Here is an 18,299-nt window from a genome sequence, read left to right on the forward strand (position 1 = left end):
GGTTTTCGTTGCTGAAAATGTTCCTGTGGCCGAAACCCTTATCAATTCTAGGGGAGCTGGTCTCCTAGCGAGCTCAGTGCTTTCTTGCAGTTCAGGACAAAGCTGGAATTAGTCCTGGTGACGACAAAGCCAGGAGATTGTTGCTTTATGTATCCTTTCGTAGTTATTCAATGAAGCTTCGCAGGCCTTCTCTATGCCCAGTACTTTCGCTTGGAAGATGATAGCCGAGTTTGGTAGACGGATAGAGAGAGAAATGTCCAGATTATCGGAAAATACTCCCGTGCATACTCCGCAGTCCATTTTGGACCCGTCGGTATAGACTGAAATGGTATCTTCCTCCCCTATTCTGAGTTTTACTGATTTCACAGAAAAGGCACATTTAAATTGATATAAAAATTCAGCAATGTCTGGAACTATTATCCCTGAAACTACCCGACCATTTTTGGTACATATCATTTCCTTGATACATATATGTATATACAGTGGAACTTCCATAACTCGAACTTCTATAACTCGAAGAGCCAACAATAGCAAAGTGCAACAAACAAAATGATACAATACATGTTATAACGTATTTAAATAAAATATTATGCAAAGTAAATAATTAAAACTGTGTATAATTCTATATTTTACAGCTTTTTGAAAAATTAATGTTTTTTTTTTGAAAATTTCCATAACTCGAGGTCTCTCTAACACAAAGTTTTTTGTGGATTATAGTGATTCGAGTTAGAGAAGTTCCATATAGCAAGTTCCATGTATAGCATACACTTTTAAACTTCATCTGGTACGTTCACTTTATAATTCAATATATAAATCAAGCACCAACGAATGCTTGTTTATATGATACCAAATATGATTGCAATTCATACACGTTTTCTTCGAATAAAAAATATTGAATTCCTTTGCAAATTGTGAAATTGTTCAAACAGCTAAGATTTTTTACCACTTCGGTTACACCCAAACTTAACTCCTCCTTACTTGTTGTTGTGCTCTTTATCACTTTCGGCGTTTGCTTGAAGATTACAAATTTGTCATATGCATTGCCAAGCAGTTTACGCAGCGCACTGCCGTGTTTATCAATTACGTCACCGTCACCAACACCACCCGGCCAAGCCTCAAACTCAACGTTCTTTTTGTTTGTTGTGGAGTAAACAATAGCAAAATCGAGTACATTTTCATCATGCCTAAATATTTGCACACTTTTCATTTCAACATTTGCCGGGCATAATGCACTAAACGACGCATAAACACACACTGCGTTGCAGCAGCCAACAGAATGAGCAATAGCCAACAGAATGAGCGACAACGACGCGCCAAACAAACAAGTTTAGTTTATAATTACGTTCTGACAACTACAATTCCATGAAAGATTTTCATTTTTGACACATGTTTCACTTTCGCAGAACAACAATTAATTGAATGAAAAGCTCCGGTTACTTTACAAAGTTTCGGAAGCAACTGCTTTAATCGCTCTCAACAAGTACGCGACACCTCCGCAATTTCTTATAGTTTTACACCCGTTTTTTTGTTTTCAAAGCAAAGTAAGCGGTTTGCACCGGCCCCACACTGCGCGCGAGTTGTTAAGCGTTAGCACCACAAAAAATATTCGCAGTCAATTTGAGACTGGCGCAGCGTACCGCTCTCCATACCACTTGGAGTTGTGAGATAATCGGCGCAAAAGTGAGCAAACCCGCTACGGCGTTTCGCTGCTTGAAATGCAAAGGCAAAAATTGAACTAATTGTTTGTTTTGTATAAGCTTCCACTGGCGATCTTGTTTCGCTCTAGCTTTATTGTTCTTTTTAGTTATTTATTTGACGCTTTGTGTTTGTTTTTGGCTTATTCATTCTCAATGTTGAGACATTGCGCGCGTTTTTATTGACTTTTATGCGCAAGCGAGTCAAAGTGAGAGCCACGTTTGTATACATTTGTGTGAGTTTGTTTGGATGCGACATACATAAATATTATTTTCTTGTTGTTTATTGTGATAAGTTTTATTGGCTTCGCAAACCATTTATGACATTCTCTATGCTTTGGGCAAATGCTCATAAACTGCTGTCGCTGCACTAAACTACCGATTGGCCCAGTGCAGTTGAATTCTAGAATCTAGATATTAAATAACTAAATAAAATTTGAGAGAATGCAGCACTCTATAAGCGGCATCACATATGGAGAAAAGTCCTGTAAATTTAACGGTATATATGCGAATAAAATTTGTTTGGCACATTTTTATAATCTCTTCCAAAAAAAAAAAACACCATTTCTTTTCTTTACGGACCAAAAATGCCAACCGAAAGAGTACACACGAGTGATGTACTTGAAATGCTTACAAACAGAGGAAACACGTCGAGAACATCAAGAACAGATAAAAAAACACTTTACTTCTTAATATATATATATGCGCATATGAGAAGATTATGAATCTAACGGCGCTCAGGCAAGGTCATGTTGCCCGCATGGAGGAAACATTCCAGCTTTGAAAGTGTTGAATGAAGTACCCGCCGGAGGAAGCAGATGAAAAAGAAGGCCAGGTAGAGAGCGACCTGATTATACTTGGGGTTTCCAACTGGCGCCAAATTCCGAAGGAAATTGACGAATGGCGTGCTATTGTCGATTCGGCTATGACCGGATAACCGGTTTCTACGCCAATTAAATACATACATACAACGGCTCCCATGGCAACTGTGTCTACCCACATAAGCGGAACGTACTCGGATTTTAATTCGTCCAAGGACTGTTATTCGACAGCTTTATTCAATATATTCGCGAATAATCAACGATACTGAATCCGAAATCCGAGTACATGCTTCTCTTTTCGAATAGAGTTGACCTAATTGGGAAGATTATCTTTTTTGTTCAAAAAGTAACGAGTTTTCAGTAATGAAATATGCCACACTTGTAAAGCTAACGCATTTTAAGTAGCTGGTACTTAGAAAAATACGATTTTTGAAGCTTCACTACACACGAAGAACACTGGGTAAGTATTTTTTTAATATTTCCATGGAACAGATTGTATTCGCTTTGAACTATACAATGCAAAAAAAAAAATAAAAAATTAAAATTAAAAAAAATCTTGATCGAATTCACCGAAGACCAAAGTATACATATGAAATCAAGAGAATCTAACTCCGATTAGAGTTTGTGCTGCTGAGCTGTCTCAGAGTCAATTGAAATATTTATCTACGAAAATTACAAATTCAAGTTTGAATTTTTGAGCGCTAAAATATACTCAACTTAATGGTGGAACATAGTACGTACACGATAGTTTTGTAATAAGGAACTATCTTATCAATAATCATAAAATTAAGTTTTTAATAACAGTCCTCAAGAACTGGCCGTCATTTGACAACTTGCGGCACAAGTTCAATGTATTTTCTACTTCTTCCACTATCTAGATTTGATTACAAGAGAATATATGCATTTCGTTAACCAATGTAGTACATATAAGTTTTTAATATAGCCACTTTTTGGAGAGCGATAAATATTTTTTGCATCTTTTGTATGTAAGTTTTAAAATTTAGCGGCTCTGCAGCGTGAAGCCAAGTATTTCATGGCTCAGTACAATGCTGATAGAAATATACTATGTACTGGAAGAATGCGTGTATTTTTCGGTAGGCAATTTGTATTTTTCGTTTTTAACCGAACAAAGTTATACAATTATATTAACATTTTTTTTTATTTTGAAAAATGTTGATATTAATTATAATAAAAAATAATTGCTCACTAACTTTTGAGATATAAGAGTTTGTTTTAGCACCACTTTCTGAGCTACATTAGTTTAGGTTTACTTATACTCGTATTATGTATATTACAATCATTAAATATTTAAGATATACATAATTCTTGAAAGCTATTGGACATGTGGTAAGTTTTGCAACAGCTAACACCATACTGCTTTTAGATTTTTTGTAGAATAATTCATTCCACATACGAATTTTTTTTGAACAATTTTGGAACAATAGTTTGTGTTTTTAGACAATTTACGTATCAACTTTTTTTCTCTGTCCAAGCGGAAATATATTTTTTTCTCAAAATAATTTCAAACAAAAACACATTTTTTGATCTAATCTATGTGAAAGCCCGATAAGCTAATTATTGCTCTAAAAGAAACCAATGTCTGTATGAATGTAGTTTCTAAAATATTTAATTTCAATTTATTTTATTATTTTAAATTTACTAACCGTCGTAGCAACAACAAAGAGTGTAGTGCTGTCAATAAATTTCGCATGTAACATATGTACATACATATACATATACAATACGGCGTATTTATTTGTGTACTCATGTTTAACCATTTGTCATTTGAAATTGAGCGTTTTTTAATGCACGATTGAAGCATTGACTCACTTTCAATTGACGGCGTTTATTTGCTCTTCAATAATTTCCAATTGAAATGTGGTACATTTTTTTACTTTCATGTTGAAATAAAATGAAGAAACTCAAAATAAATAAATTTTGAAATTTAATATATACATATGTACATAGGTGTATGATAATCAGTCTAATTGTAAATTTCATGAATTTCACATAGTCTAAAATTTGATTATCGTAAATGTAAGTTTGCTCAGTGAAACCATAAAAACTGTTCACCTAATCAGTTGTGAAAATTATCAAAATTCTAAAAACTTTGTTTTACATGAATTAAGATTTATTAAGTAGTTCTTTGGATATATGGAACCATATTAAAGTCTATAATGTTAAATGGGATTTTTGCGGAGGAGTTATAGTAAGAGTTCAAAGAGCGGCTCTCATAAGTATGTGCAATAAGCCTCGGACCATAATGATCTCAGCACTTAATTTCTTACTGCATATAGCACCCGTGAACATAGCCGAGAGGTGTATGACCACGAAAGTTGCTAGCAGGCTCAAGGACGCTGGACTGGGCAGGTTGAGTCGAAGTTTGCGGGGGAAATTGGAATATAATGTCGGTAAATTCTCATCAATACTAGTATTATGCTTCCCGACTATTGTAGCATTTTTAAAGCGCAAGTGGCTGCCAGAAATGTAGCAACGGATCTGTCGCCTCAGAGCGCTAGTACTACCGCAGTCACAGAATACTTCAACAATTCCTTATGGCATGTCGATATCGCGACTAAAATTCCTTGGATCTCATTATTTTGAATATTCTAGCGAATTAGTAGATTTAGAAGTGAAAAACCATTGTAGTATCAAATCTATGTAGATTTGTAGTCGGCTCACATCGCTTCTTAGAGTCTTAATGGCTAATAATGACTTCACATAGGGCTGTTCTTATTAGCTATGTGTGTTCCTCCTCTTTTGGGGAACAGCCATAGTACCTAACAAACACAGTTGATGTTTTTGGCCAACATTATGGTGGAAATTCCTGATATAGTAAAAGCATTCAAAAAGAAAATACTCGTATAGAGAAAGTGCATGCATTCAAAAATCATAAAAAAACATGTGTAACCGAATGCCGAAATTTTAATATAAGTTTTTATTCTCTCGCAATCCATGACATTAATTTCTCTTTAATAAATATAAATAAATTAGAATAAGGCTGATGATATACATACTTACATACTTATTTGTTGCATATAAAATGTGTGTTTTTTAGACATGTGGTTTCAAACATGATTTCGGACAAGTGACCTCCGCGGTTGGCTCCAACAAATTTCATTTGTCTCGTTCAAAACTACACGTCTATACATAATTTGTAGTGCACGTCAATTGGAAATTGTGATATTGAAAATCTATGTACATATTCAATTGCTTACTTTGTTAACATTTTATGAATAACGGTACAGTAGTTCACGAGCTATTAAAGAATAAAAAATAGCACAACTCAATCTGACAATGGTTTGCAGATGGAAAACATTTTTAGGAAATTTGGTATCCATACTAATCACAGAAACGATAAGTTCATATCCATCTCTATATAATGTGATTAAAACATAATTTTCATTCCGAGATATAAGCACGAGTTCAGTTCACTACTCCTCTTACAGGAAAATCGATTTTTTTCTGGGTGTTGGACAAAATTATTAGGTCTACAACTTTACTTCCGCCGTTTTCCAATAGATGTCTCAATATCAAGCACTGGTCGATTAAATCGATTAAATCATGTTATGTCGATCTTGGACATTTGTGTCAATATTAACCCAACAAAATTTTGTAGAGATCTGACTTATTCTCAACTGAAAATGTCACTTTTTGAGCCGAATTCTCGACATTTGCGGGAAATTTTGCTTTTCTTTTTTAATTCCAAGAAAAGTGCGGCTGAGGCTCATCGACATTTGAAACATCGACAACGGCGGAAGCAAAGTTGTAGGCCTAATAATTTTTTTCCAAAGATAGAGATTTGAGTAAAATAAATTCGAAATATATGGTTTCGAAGTTCCAATAAAGGATAAAAAATATATGTATTAATAATTATAACATATATTTATTAAAAAATCGAATTATGGAAATAATCTATATTTTCCTCTTAATTCAAGGGTGTATAACATTTTTCGATTAAGTGTTTTTTTTTAAATAAAATAAAGCTTTCGGGCTAGCCCGTTACTAATGAAATTTATTCGTGTATTATCTTCTTCTTGTTATTTCAATTTTTTCCGTTAATTTAAACCATATAGTTTAATCGCGAGTTTTTCAAATAAAAGGCGCCTAGAAGTAGGCAATGGAAATTCAAACATTAGTGTGTTGAGCAAAATTGGTGCGCGCGTATGGTGTGCGACTTGGATGAACATCCGCCAAAATTTGCCGCTATACAATAGCGCTCCAAAATGGTTGTCGACGTAGGAAATGCCAAACGGTAGAGTAAGTACACAAACACACATAGAAAATATTAAGTACCATTAAGAATAAGCAATAAACAAATATTTTTTGAAAAAAGTTGTATAGTCGTAAAGTATTTGGTTTATTTCTTATAAGAAAGCCTCTGATTCCTTTTGATACTGTTGTATACTGTCTAACGGTTTTATTATACTTTTCAACCTTTACTTAAGTCCTGAAATTAGCTGAATCACGTCTGTCTTTGCAATGATTTCACAGATATTCTTCTAGAATTAATAAAATCATTATAAAAGGAAACACCTATTGAAGCTCAGTCCACACCGGATTTGTCACTACGTCTTTTCTTGTCTGATACGACAACATCCCATAGCTTCTAATGTGACAACCCACACCGAACAAGACGATACAAATCGCATGTTCTCTTGGTTTGGGCTAGAGTAAAATACTTCAGTGTGTCTTATTAGTCTAATCCGGTGTTGGTTGAGCCTTATACAGTGATGGACCACACAACGGTAGTCTCTAAATTAATTTCAAGAGAATTAATTATTAATTTCTGAAAAGAGTTTTATGAATAACGACCTAAAGATGAGCTGAAATCGAAAAAGCCGGGTTAAAACCGCCCGAAACTCATCAGATGACAGGATGAATTTTTGAGCCATATATACGAAGGAATTCATCTATGAGATCAGTTCGGATGCACATAATTCAGATTCATACTTTACTGGCCTATTGAACTATTTCTCTGATTTATTGCGACCTTCTATCGTCCTAAGTCAAATATCAACTCTTTGTTATATTCCTTGAGTTCATTAAGACCATAAAAAATCGCATAAGAATTAAGTATCACCTAGGCTTCGATCTCTAATAGTTGTGTTGTAAAATATATTCAAGTTCACCTTTTAAAATTTAAACCAAATTATAATATTTCGAAGGTAATGATGATTCTTGAGAATGGATATCTTCAGAAGAGAAGAGCAATTTCTTTCCCTTTAATTTGATAATACTAACATATCTAACATATGTAAAATATACGTAAAAATGCATTCATTGGAGTACTTACTTGTCAAACGATCTACGCTTTCAAAGCGTCCTTCCACCTTCGAGCGTAGTGAGTCCAAATCGAATGGCGCAGCAAGGCCGTGATCAACGCTACGTGATTTACTCCTGTAAAAGAGTGACAAAAAACAACAACACATAAGTCACAAGCTTCATAAAAAATATAAAAAATATAAAAAACAAAAATAACAAATTAAACATAACGGTGATAATGTTGATTTCGGAAGCAAGAATGTTTGTGTCTAAATATAGTTAAAAGTATGATGAGTCGGCGGACATGTTAGATAATATACTCTACACTATAAATATTTATACATATATGTCGTATGTGTGTATGTGCTTGTGGCATGACTGGTCGCCTGGGTAGTCATGTGCTACCGGCATTCTAGTAAATATTTATTGTTATTGTTACTTTGTTGAGTTTAACTCTTCACATTTTTAGACAGCGGTATAAAAAATATTTTAATTTTAATATAAAATTGGGGTATCTACAAAAAATATTACCCGCACCTACATATGTGTGTATGTGTATGTGTGCGATAGTGTGTTTTAGCGTCTTAGTGGAAATATTTATGAGACATCTTACTTTTGTGTGGAAATAGCCAAAAGTGCTATTGTCGAGATACTGAATGCATTTTGCTTATACATGTGATATATACATACAAACCTATACGTATGTATATAGAAATATGAGTTATTGTGTATAAATTTTTGGTTTTCTTATCACTTGCTGCATTGACTGCTCCAATTTGATCGATTTATTGCTGTGGCGCAATGATTGTCTTTTGTTTTGTTTTTGTTTGACATGAGTGCAATATGTTTCATAAGAGCTTATAATGGACTTGAGTTAGTAATAAGAATATATACATGTATGTCTTTATATTATTAGTAGATATTTATTTGGCTCAAAATATCACTTTAAATGCATAAAGAAGAAGCTTTTCATTAGAGCTTTAAGCTTTGAAAGTCAGCTGGATTACTTTATAAGCTTTTTAAGGTCAGAAACTTTTAAAGGAGATAACGAAGCTTAGCAATTATTTCCTAGAAGCTTTCCAGTTTTCACAAGTATGAGCTTTTTTTAAACTTTTAAGCTTTTGTCTCGATAAGCTTCTCGCCTTTAATAATTAAATGCGTGTTTTAATGAAGAAGCTCTTCTAATTTGGATGTAAGTCTTAAGTCGTCCTGCTCCAGAATTTTATTTTAAATGTACAGCTTTACATTCGAAAATTAAGCTTAAAGAAAGCTCGATCGATTCTTTGTAAATTGTTACATCAAAAGTAAGTTTTTCCAAAGAGAATTTATTATATCTAAGTCGACCTGGTTCAAATTTTTATTTGAAATGTATACAAGACACTTTTACATTCGAGCTTTAAGCTTTGAAAGACTACTGGGTATATTAGAAATGTGATATAAGTGATGGAAAACTTTTTGATAAATATGGTACTCGAGCTCAAGAGGTTTATAACCTCGAATATCCACCAAAAACAGATGAACACCATACCCACATGTACATTATCTCAATTTTCACCATTTCACATCACCTTATTTCGAGTTCATCTTGATATCTCGGGTAACGGTATTTTCTTAAACCGCATAAAATAGCTAATATTTTAAAAATGAAGATTGTTACAACAACAACTGTGAGGTTAGTTTCTTCTGCACTTCTCTTCTATTCAAATTTAGGCTTTCTCCACTTGAAGTGCAAATATTTCTCTCTGTATGTATACTTTATTTATTTTTTTTGCCAATAGCGTTTAGAAAACGTAAATCAGGTGATGAGCGTCCGGCGGAAGAAGAGAGGTAGAGAGTATGGAGGAGATCCCGTGCGCAGTGACAGTAGCGTTAGCCAAGTGTCAGCCTCAAAGCGATAAAAATCTCATAAAAGATGCACAATTTTAATCGTTTTTTAATTGATTTGTTTTGTTAATGCGCGCGTGCGCACAAACACGTCAACGTTTAATTTAAACAAAGCTGTGATCTGTACGAATAGAATTTGTCGTGAATGTCGCGCGGTTGCGATGTGGGATATTTTATGGGATTTCAGTTTTTCCATTTAAAATCTTTATTTCTATTTCGGAATGTGTGCTGGCATTTATTTTATTACTATTTATAGTTTTAGTAATTTATGCATTTGACTTGGTTTTTTGTTTTTTCTCAGCGCACTTTCGACTTAACGGTTGCGGCCAGTAATTGCTTATTGCTCATAATCTTTAGTCTAATCTTTTAACCTTAAATTTCAATCATTGACATATTTTATTTCTCACTTAGTTTTGATGGTTTTTTTACTTTGTTATTTGATGTAACAGGATGTTTTGCTTGTCGCTAACGGGTGTATCAAGTGGTGTTTGAAATAGTTTTTGCTTAGAATAAAGCATATTGGACATGTTATTAATTTTAATTGCAGAGTGAGTGGTGATAGTACAGACAATTTTAAATAGTTTGGGATAATTGACTACGTCATCCTGGTTTGTAGCTGTGTCAACTCTCCTGGACCGAAATTCTAAATTGTCGCATTAAGATCATCGATATCATTGTTTTTTTTTTACCACCAATATAGGTCATTCAATCAGTCATTTATGGTTATCATATTGAGGTTTCATGTCAGCAAAACTTCTCTTTCGAGTCAATGAAGTTACAGAAATCTGTTGCAATTTGATATTGTTGCAAAAATACTCATATGTTAGTTGTTAATTGGCGATACTTTATGTGTCGCCACAAATTAAATGACTTTAGGCATGCGATTAGCCCGTCAGTAACAGTTGATCCAGGAATAATTGGAAGAGTCTGGCGTAAATCACCTGTTAACAGAATTCTGGCTCCACCAAAAACGTTTATCGACAATCAAGATCTTTTAAAGTCCTGTGCATTACCTCCAGCGACTTCTTGAATATTTGGAAAATCTTCGTTATAGCGCTATTTTTGGCGATTTTGCCGACTGGTGTTTCGTTCGTTTGCAATTTATAAGTAATTTCAAGGCCGAATGTGCCGTTTGTTTGCCTACTAACAGGTGCCAAGTTACCCCTATTCCCGTTAACCTTGGTGGTGAAAATGAGTGAAATTGGTTCTGGAATCACATCAGCCCTTATATACTATATGTTATGATTTTCTATGGGACTTTATGCCGAATATATAGGTCATATTGTGTGTTATCTTAATAAAATTACATCAATAAATTGTGAGAGTGTAAAATGTTCGGTTAGACGTGAACTTTAGCCAGATTGGTTTCAACTTCAACAACCAATAACTTCCCGATTTTAGAAAATTTTTAATTTTCTTCGGATGAAAAATAGATGTTGTCCGATTCTCCACCCTAGCCGATATGCACGCTAAGACTCATGAAAATCGGTCGAGTGGTTTCAGAAGAGTTCAATAACGTACACCGTGACACGAGAATTTTATATATTAGATTTCATGGAGTAGAAAGTGATCTTAAGAAATCTGGAAAGAACTACAATCAAAACATTCATCAATCGAATGAAGAAGTGATAGCTGAGAGAACCTCTATTTTGATAACCATTGGATGACGCTCGAAACCCGCAATAATATAATAATTACGCGAAACTATAATATATAGTAAGACTATAAATAGAGTCATTTCCAGTCGTCACTTATCTACTCGTTGTGTTTTTACTGCTCTGTTATGAATGAAACAACAAAGTTACGCCATAGTGGTAAATCTCCTTAAGGTCAATCTGAAAGTTATTCTATCACTACCTTATTATACTAGTTTATGTTATTTATAACCAGTTCTTGTTCGATTCGCCACTCTTTACATTTTGGTGAATCGAATTTTTCCCGAAATTATTAAAAATAGGAGTAAAGGGATATACGAGTTTTAATTGCGACACCCTTTATTTAGACTTAATCATGTGTTACTCGTACATAGTATGCATATATATATATATATGTATTTATATATATATTTTTTTCATGCTAACCAATCTAGCCTGTTAGTTAATCCGTATATTTTGCGACTTCATACATACATATGTATGTACACATTAGTCGTATAACGGCGTGTTAACGCATTTCACAAAGCGCAAATGTGTGCGAACTGTTTTTTTCTTGCTTTTTTTGCTGTCATTCTCGTTAGTCGCTCTATTTACCTGTCATTTAGTAGTTAGTTGCATTGTTATTGTTGTTGTTATATGTTTATATTTATAATCTACTGCATACGCTTATGAGTTTTATTGCGTTGCGCTTTTTCATGCCGCAGCCTTGTCCTTAAAATGTTTTCCTTGGCAAAAAAATGCGTTACAACAATCATTTTTTAACAACAACAACATTTATCAAGAATATACAGCGGCTTTCTGCCGCACTTTTGTTGGAAAATTTTAAGAAATATGATGTTCTCAATGAGAATCATTTATAGCAACTGAATACTATATATTTTTTTTTAATTTTTGGACAATTAGTGCTTAATTGCCTTCCAATTTATCGCTCTTAATGAAATCATATATCAATGAATTAGAAGCCTAGTTTCTTATAGACCTTTTACTAAGCAGCTAAGCAAATTCTAGCAAGATAATTCTTAAGTGGAATCAAATGTATAAAAGCGCAGATTATTAATTGTCAATTAACACATAATTACCGATCATTTTAAGACAAATTAGTTATGCAACTCTGTGTAATCTCTTCGGTAGAAAAAAAAGCTGCCAAAAAAAAATAAGATAAGCTAAATTGGGTTAGAATATTTTAAATATAGAAGAATGGCTATAAAAACAGTTGAGTTTCGTATTGAATTAGTTCGTTAGATCGTCTTTCAATTTCAATATTTCACTACAAAAACCAAAAAAATTTACGGCTTACAAAAATTAATTAAGAATGCCTAATTTAATTTAGGCGTGTTTTTAAATATCAACTGGGTAATATCGTTTTATATTCTAAATTATTCTTGTAGGTATTTCAGATAGCCACTCAATTAGGTCTATTAAAAATTTTTGTTTTTTACATTTACAAACATATATTTAACTTGCTAATTGACTAACATGACCAAATTATAGATCGAAGTAACATAAAGTTCTCTGCAGACGGAAATACAAAATCAGCTTTTATTTTTAAAATAAACCACAATTATTGATATAAATGGCCGCTTGGGTGCAGTAGGACGCATCTGGGGATGCATTAGACTTGTCAAAATACCGCTCTCCGGATAGTCACAGGTTGCCTCTTGATGACTCCGCTCGATTACCGACATAATGATGCCCGTATGCTATCTGTGAAGGAGCATAACGAAATGCTCTCTAAACAGCTTTCGTGAAAATCATCCCTGCAGTCACCTACTGGAAGCCGAGCCGCCTCCCAGAGCCAATAAGAGTACCTTCCTGATATATGTATGTCGACGATCTGCGGGACTATACCGACCGGACTTCGGCTGCGATAAACTTTCGAGAAGCACTGAACGCCATTCACAGACAAGTCATTAACACTTTCATCGACTTCCTCCCCGTGAATGGCGTACTTGGAGATAAAACATCACCCATCGTAGACACAGAGCTCGAGTTGCGTCGCGAAACTAGAGCGAACCTCGCGCCACTTTGTTCTGGATATTGTAGACTGTCGAAACAGCTCGTTTCCTGGATAATGGAAAATGACTTCGATGACAATTAATCTAGGCTTACCGGTTCAAGCAGATTTGGGTAACCGCTACAACAACAACAACAACAACATTAATATTTACTATTGGTGAGGTATTTGAGGTACTTTTCTCATTATTAACTTGGCGTATGTGCTTCTGTTATGAATCATTCTGTAACATATATACAATATATTTTTGGAACTATTTGCCCTTATTTATAATTTTATTTATACCAGTTTATACTAATTGTTTGTTCGTGTTGCTACTATATGTGAAAGGTTTTTTAAATTATTTTTTGTTATTTGTTTTCAGTAAACATTATTAAAAACATATCGAAAAGATTCTGGCGACATATTTATAGTCATCGTTAAAATTTTCAAAGCATTTTTTTTAATTTGCTGTTGGATTTACATGGAAACTATTCTACAAATAGATCTAAGCACGAAAGTAAATTCTTTACTTCCATTAAAAAGATAAAGAAATGTTTCATTACTCTTTAACATGTTAAATTCTTTTTTAAAAATTTTAATTTTTAATTTTTTTTATTTGTAACCCGCTTACTGCTTGTCACCAAAAAAACGCTACTGTATTCCTCAATTATGTAATAACGTGCTGACTTCCCCTAAATCAACACATTGCAATGAAGCCGAACTCAATTTATCAGTGCGGTTTGTTACAAAAACAAATACAAATGTATAAAAATGTATCAAGAGTATTTATAAACAAGCGCGCATAAAACTGACAGTCAATTATTACAAAAACAAAGAAACGCGAAAAAAATTGCAAAAACTTGAAATGCGCACAGCCTTTTCCTTGCATTCATTCATTATTTTTGTAAACTTGAATTTATTTATAAGAGAACAAAAAATTAAAAGCAAAAAAATGAAAGCGAGCAACAAATATAACACAAAGGAACGTAGAAGCAGAATACAATAACACTAACAGAAACAGTAACAATAACAATAAAAATGCGAAAAATAAATAAAAGCGAATTTTTATTTATATAAAGTGTGCTCAATCTTTCAATTTGTTAAATTAAAATATTTTTTTGCATTTAAAACTATGCGTCTATATGTTTGTTTAGAGCGACGCGCAGAAATCGGAGCAAAACAAAAGGCGATTGCAAAATTGTTTTCTTTACATAGAAAAAAGGCAGAGAACGCCAACACAAACGCGTCGCTGGCTAAATTGGTGTCTTTTGCGATTTATTATTATATTTTTATTTTATTGTTGTTCTGTTGTTTGTTTTTCTCAATATATATATATATATATACTGCTTTATATATATATATATATATATATATATTTATAAATAGATATGCATGTATATAAAATATGCACCGCATTCGAGGTGAGGCGCACAAATATTGTTGTTGTTGGAGGTGTGTGCGACGTGCGTCGACTCTGCAGTGACAGAAGTCATTGTGCAGCAAAATTTTAGAATTTCAATATTTTTATAAAAGCAACAAAAATATCAATTTTGCTTGACGCTGCAATGCCTTAGTACATATTTAGTCAAGCCTGTTGGAAATCGACGCTAGCTGTCGGCTCTGTGTCGAACACTGAATAGGTAGACACAGCTTTACGACACACTGTTAGGCACTATATTAACAAAACGTCAGAGTTTTTTTATTTAAAAACAATTACTGATTATTTTCTTTATATACAAAAAAAAAAAATAAAATTAAAAAAAAATGTATTTTAATTTTTTTTTCCTACAGGGTAGGTATACATCTTTACTTACATTCAAAATATATATGCCTGCGCACATTGACAATATCGGAGAGGCGATGTGTACGCAGTGCGGGGCAGCGGTAAGATAGACATTTTTGCCTACGTAGGCGGATTTTATTAGCTATGTCGAGTTTGGCATATAGCAAGCAAACATAGAAATATGTATGTACATATGTATTTATACTGCGTACTTGGCAAGAACGTCGCTTAGCCAAATACAGTGTGGAAAATGTGGGATACATTTGTCATTATAATATTAAATGTTTGTGGCATATTTTTAAGGTGTTCTTTATGAGGACCTGATATTTTTAATAATTTTATTACTATAATTCAATAACACAATTCTTCAATTCGTCGAAGATTAGCGAATGGCAAGTCGAATAAACAACTGGTATAAACTGGTATAACCCAAATCAACTGATATAAACTGGTATAACTCAAGTCAACTGGTATACTGAAATAGATGTGAAAAAGTAAAACACTCTAATAAAGGTTGGATACTCTTTTTTGTTAAATTAAACAACTTCAATTTGTTGTTGCTTTCATTTAAACACTTTTTGACCAGAGAATTGACATAACCAGCAGCGATGTGCTGAATATAACACTGCTTTAACTTATATTACATTTCATAGACCAAAAAGTCTAGTCTGACAAGACATGACATATGCTGTAGGTGAACGTAAGATTTTGGTTGTCGTACAGTATTGGTAGGAGATGACTAAAACGAATGGTGAATTACTAAGCACTAAAGTATAGTATACTATAATCGCAGAAACTGCGTATTAAAAATATGAAAAACAATGGTTTTTAAAAACTAGACATATGAAAGTTAAAATCCGACATTCAAAGAGAAAACTGAACTGAAACCTGGCTTAAATAATAAACCGGATGAACAGGATTAACTTTTTGTTGGTAGTAAATGAGACTGCCTTACTACGCAACTGATACAAAATGCATATTTAACTAGGTCAACTATTATAAAATATCAAAATATTTATTTCTAATAATAAACGTAAAAAATTGTCACTCAATCAACCTGACAACAACTGGTATATTCATATGCCAACCACACGGCGTATACGTAATCTAACGTCATTTAGACAATCTATGAGCAATCTCTGAACAAACAGTGGGTGGCTTGTCAATGCTTTGCAGCAGCTCGCACAAGTTGATGACGTTTAAAAGACGACATAAGCGCCTACATATCTATTTGATTACATGAAATAAACTGCTGCTTGTCTTCATACATATCTATTCATAAGAGCCTTGAATGACTACATATATGAAGGTATATATCTTTATATCTACTTATATTTTAGTTATGTATGTATGTACACATACTGTGTGGTTAAAGCCTCCATTTTGCCTTTTTACCGCTGACAGATGCTTTCAATACTTCCAACATTTCCGAATATATTTGATTGACAAAATTAATTTCCGCAATTGCGCGCACACGCGTAGTACTATAAAGAGTTTTTATAAAAAAATCGATCTCAAACACGTGCAGCTGCGTAGATTGAGAGGAAATACATTGTAGCACACACACACTTACATATATTGATATGTACATATGTAATTACTAGCGACGTCAAAAAGTTATCGGTTTCGCTATAATGTTCGCATGTGTTTTCTAATAAAATATTAAACTACATGAATTTCTGTGTTCTTTGGCATGTTCATACCGCTGTTCAATCATTCATCAATTCTCAACTAAGAGCAGTCAACATACAATATTTTATATGAGCGCTGTTATGTTGGTTATGTTTACTATGAGTAGAGCACCCAGCTGTTACGCAACCAACCAATTGCTGCTACTGACAGTGAAAAAAATATGCATTTCATTAAAATTAATTAAAATCGCACGGAAGTGATTGGCGTTCCAATCGTTACAGTTTGTAAGTGAATGAATGAAAATCTATGAAATTCAAGCGATGGAGCTTTAAGTTAGACAGCAAACAAATATTAGTTTATAACTTGAAACTTAACTTAACTTAACTGAAATCTAAGTAGTTAGGAAAGTATTGGTTTTAGAAGCCGACTTAAAACTAGAGTTGAACTAATCCTTAAATGACAACATCTACCGATTCTAAACAATTTTATCAATCAATATTTGTTCAAAAATAATTTGTAAGTTTACAGCTGTTGAAGATGTGATTTGAACTCAAGCTAAGCTACATCAATAAAGCGATTTTAGTTGAAAGATAAACCCACCGAATTCTTTCCAAAATATAATACTTTAAAATGGATTAACCTCTAAGCAATTCAGCTTATAGACCGTTATATGGACTAATAATTTTCGAATAAAAATCAAAAATAGCTAGAGATGAGTCTGAATGAAGTCTTGAAGACCCTTCCTAACTACCAAAAAATCTTAAATATGAGTTTAACTGAGGAAGCGCATCACCACAAACCTGTTAAATACTTGTATGATGAAACATTTGATCCTGAGCAGTCACCTCTACTTGAAGAACCGAACTAAAGATCGAAAATATATACGAGACTACATATCTATATTTCGATAAATACATCGATATATTTTATTTATGCTAATGAAAAATATAATGGATAGATCTGTGAAGATTATATAGTATAATACGTAATTCTGAAAGTAAAAAATAAGAAACTGTTTATATTAATTTAAAATGGGAATACCTAGTATAGTTCTCTCTACAAAAGAGACTACACGAATTGTATGGAAAACTTTAACCAATAAACATTTTATAGAGTAGCGCCGTGTTTACGCTTTAATTAGAAGCTGATTAGGGGGCTCGAATATTACAGACCACAAAACAATTTACTGATTACCGTTACACGTATTAAGTACTTCATGTTTACTCATTGTTTGTGCTTTGTATACAATTCATATTAAGGGAATTGTAAAATATTGTAAGTATAAGTAGTTATATTTCTTATTTTATACAGAAGATAATTTTTAAAGAAATCCAGTAAGACGGATTTTACGTTATACAAATATATTTATGATTTATTTGCATCTGGTAAAAGACCAAAGTTCTTAATTTGAGATTATTATTTTTTTATTTTCAAGGCGAAAGCACTTAGTCAATACAAACAATCGAGGAAACATAATCGAATGAAGATAGCGTTTGAGTTATCGAAAGACTGGAAAAATTACAGAAAGACCTATCAAACAACTACCTCGATTTTCTGGAACGCAGACAG

General features: G+C 33.1%; 1 protein-coding gene across 16 annotated transcripts in view; it reads right to left on the reverse strand.

Moving 5' to 3' along the window:
- Positions 1-18,299, reverse strand: part of LOC105213141 (TLD domain-containing protein 2) — a 154,902-nt gene that overhangs the window by 65,212 nt on the left and 71,391 nt on the right. For 15 of the 16 annotated variants that reach the window (XM_054225432.1, XM_011185714.3, XM_054225431.1 and 12 more), the window contains one exon: positions 7,812-7,915. In XM_054225432.1, coding sequence (XP_054081407.1) covers positions 7,812-7,915 — 104 coding nt within the window. Of the gene's footprint in view, positions 1-978; positions 1,374-7,811; positions 7,916-18,299 lie in introns of those variants that run through there. The other variant, XM_029040952.2, reaches the window with a different exon arrangement.

Source organism: Zeugodacus cucurbitae, chromosome 2 (assembly GCF_028554725.1).
Source record: "Zeugodacus cucurbitae isolate PBARC_wt_2022May chromosome 2, idZeuCucr1.2, whole genome shotgun sequence".
NCBI classification, from domain to species: Eukaryota; Metazoa; Arthropoda; class Insecta; order Diptera; family Tephritidae; genus Zeugodacus; species Zeugodacus cucurbitae.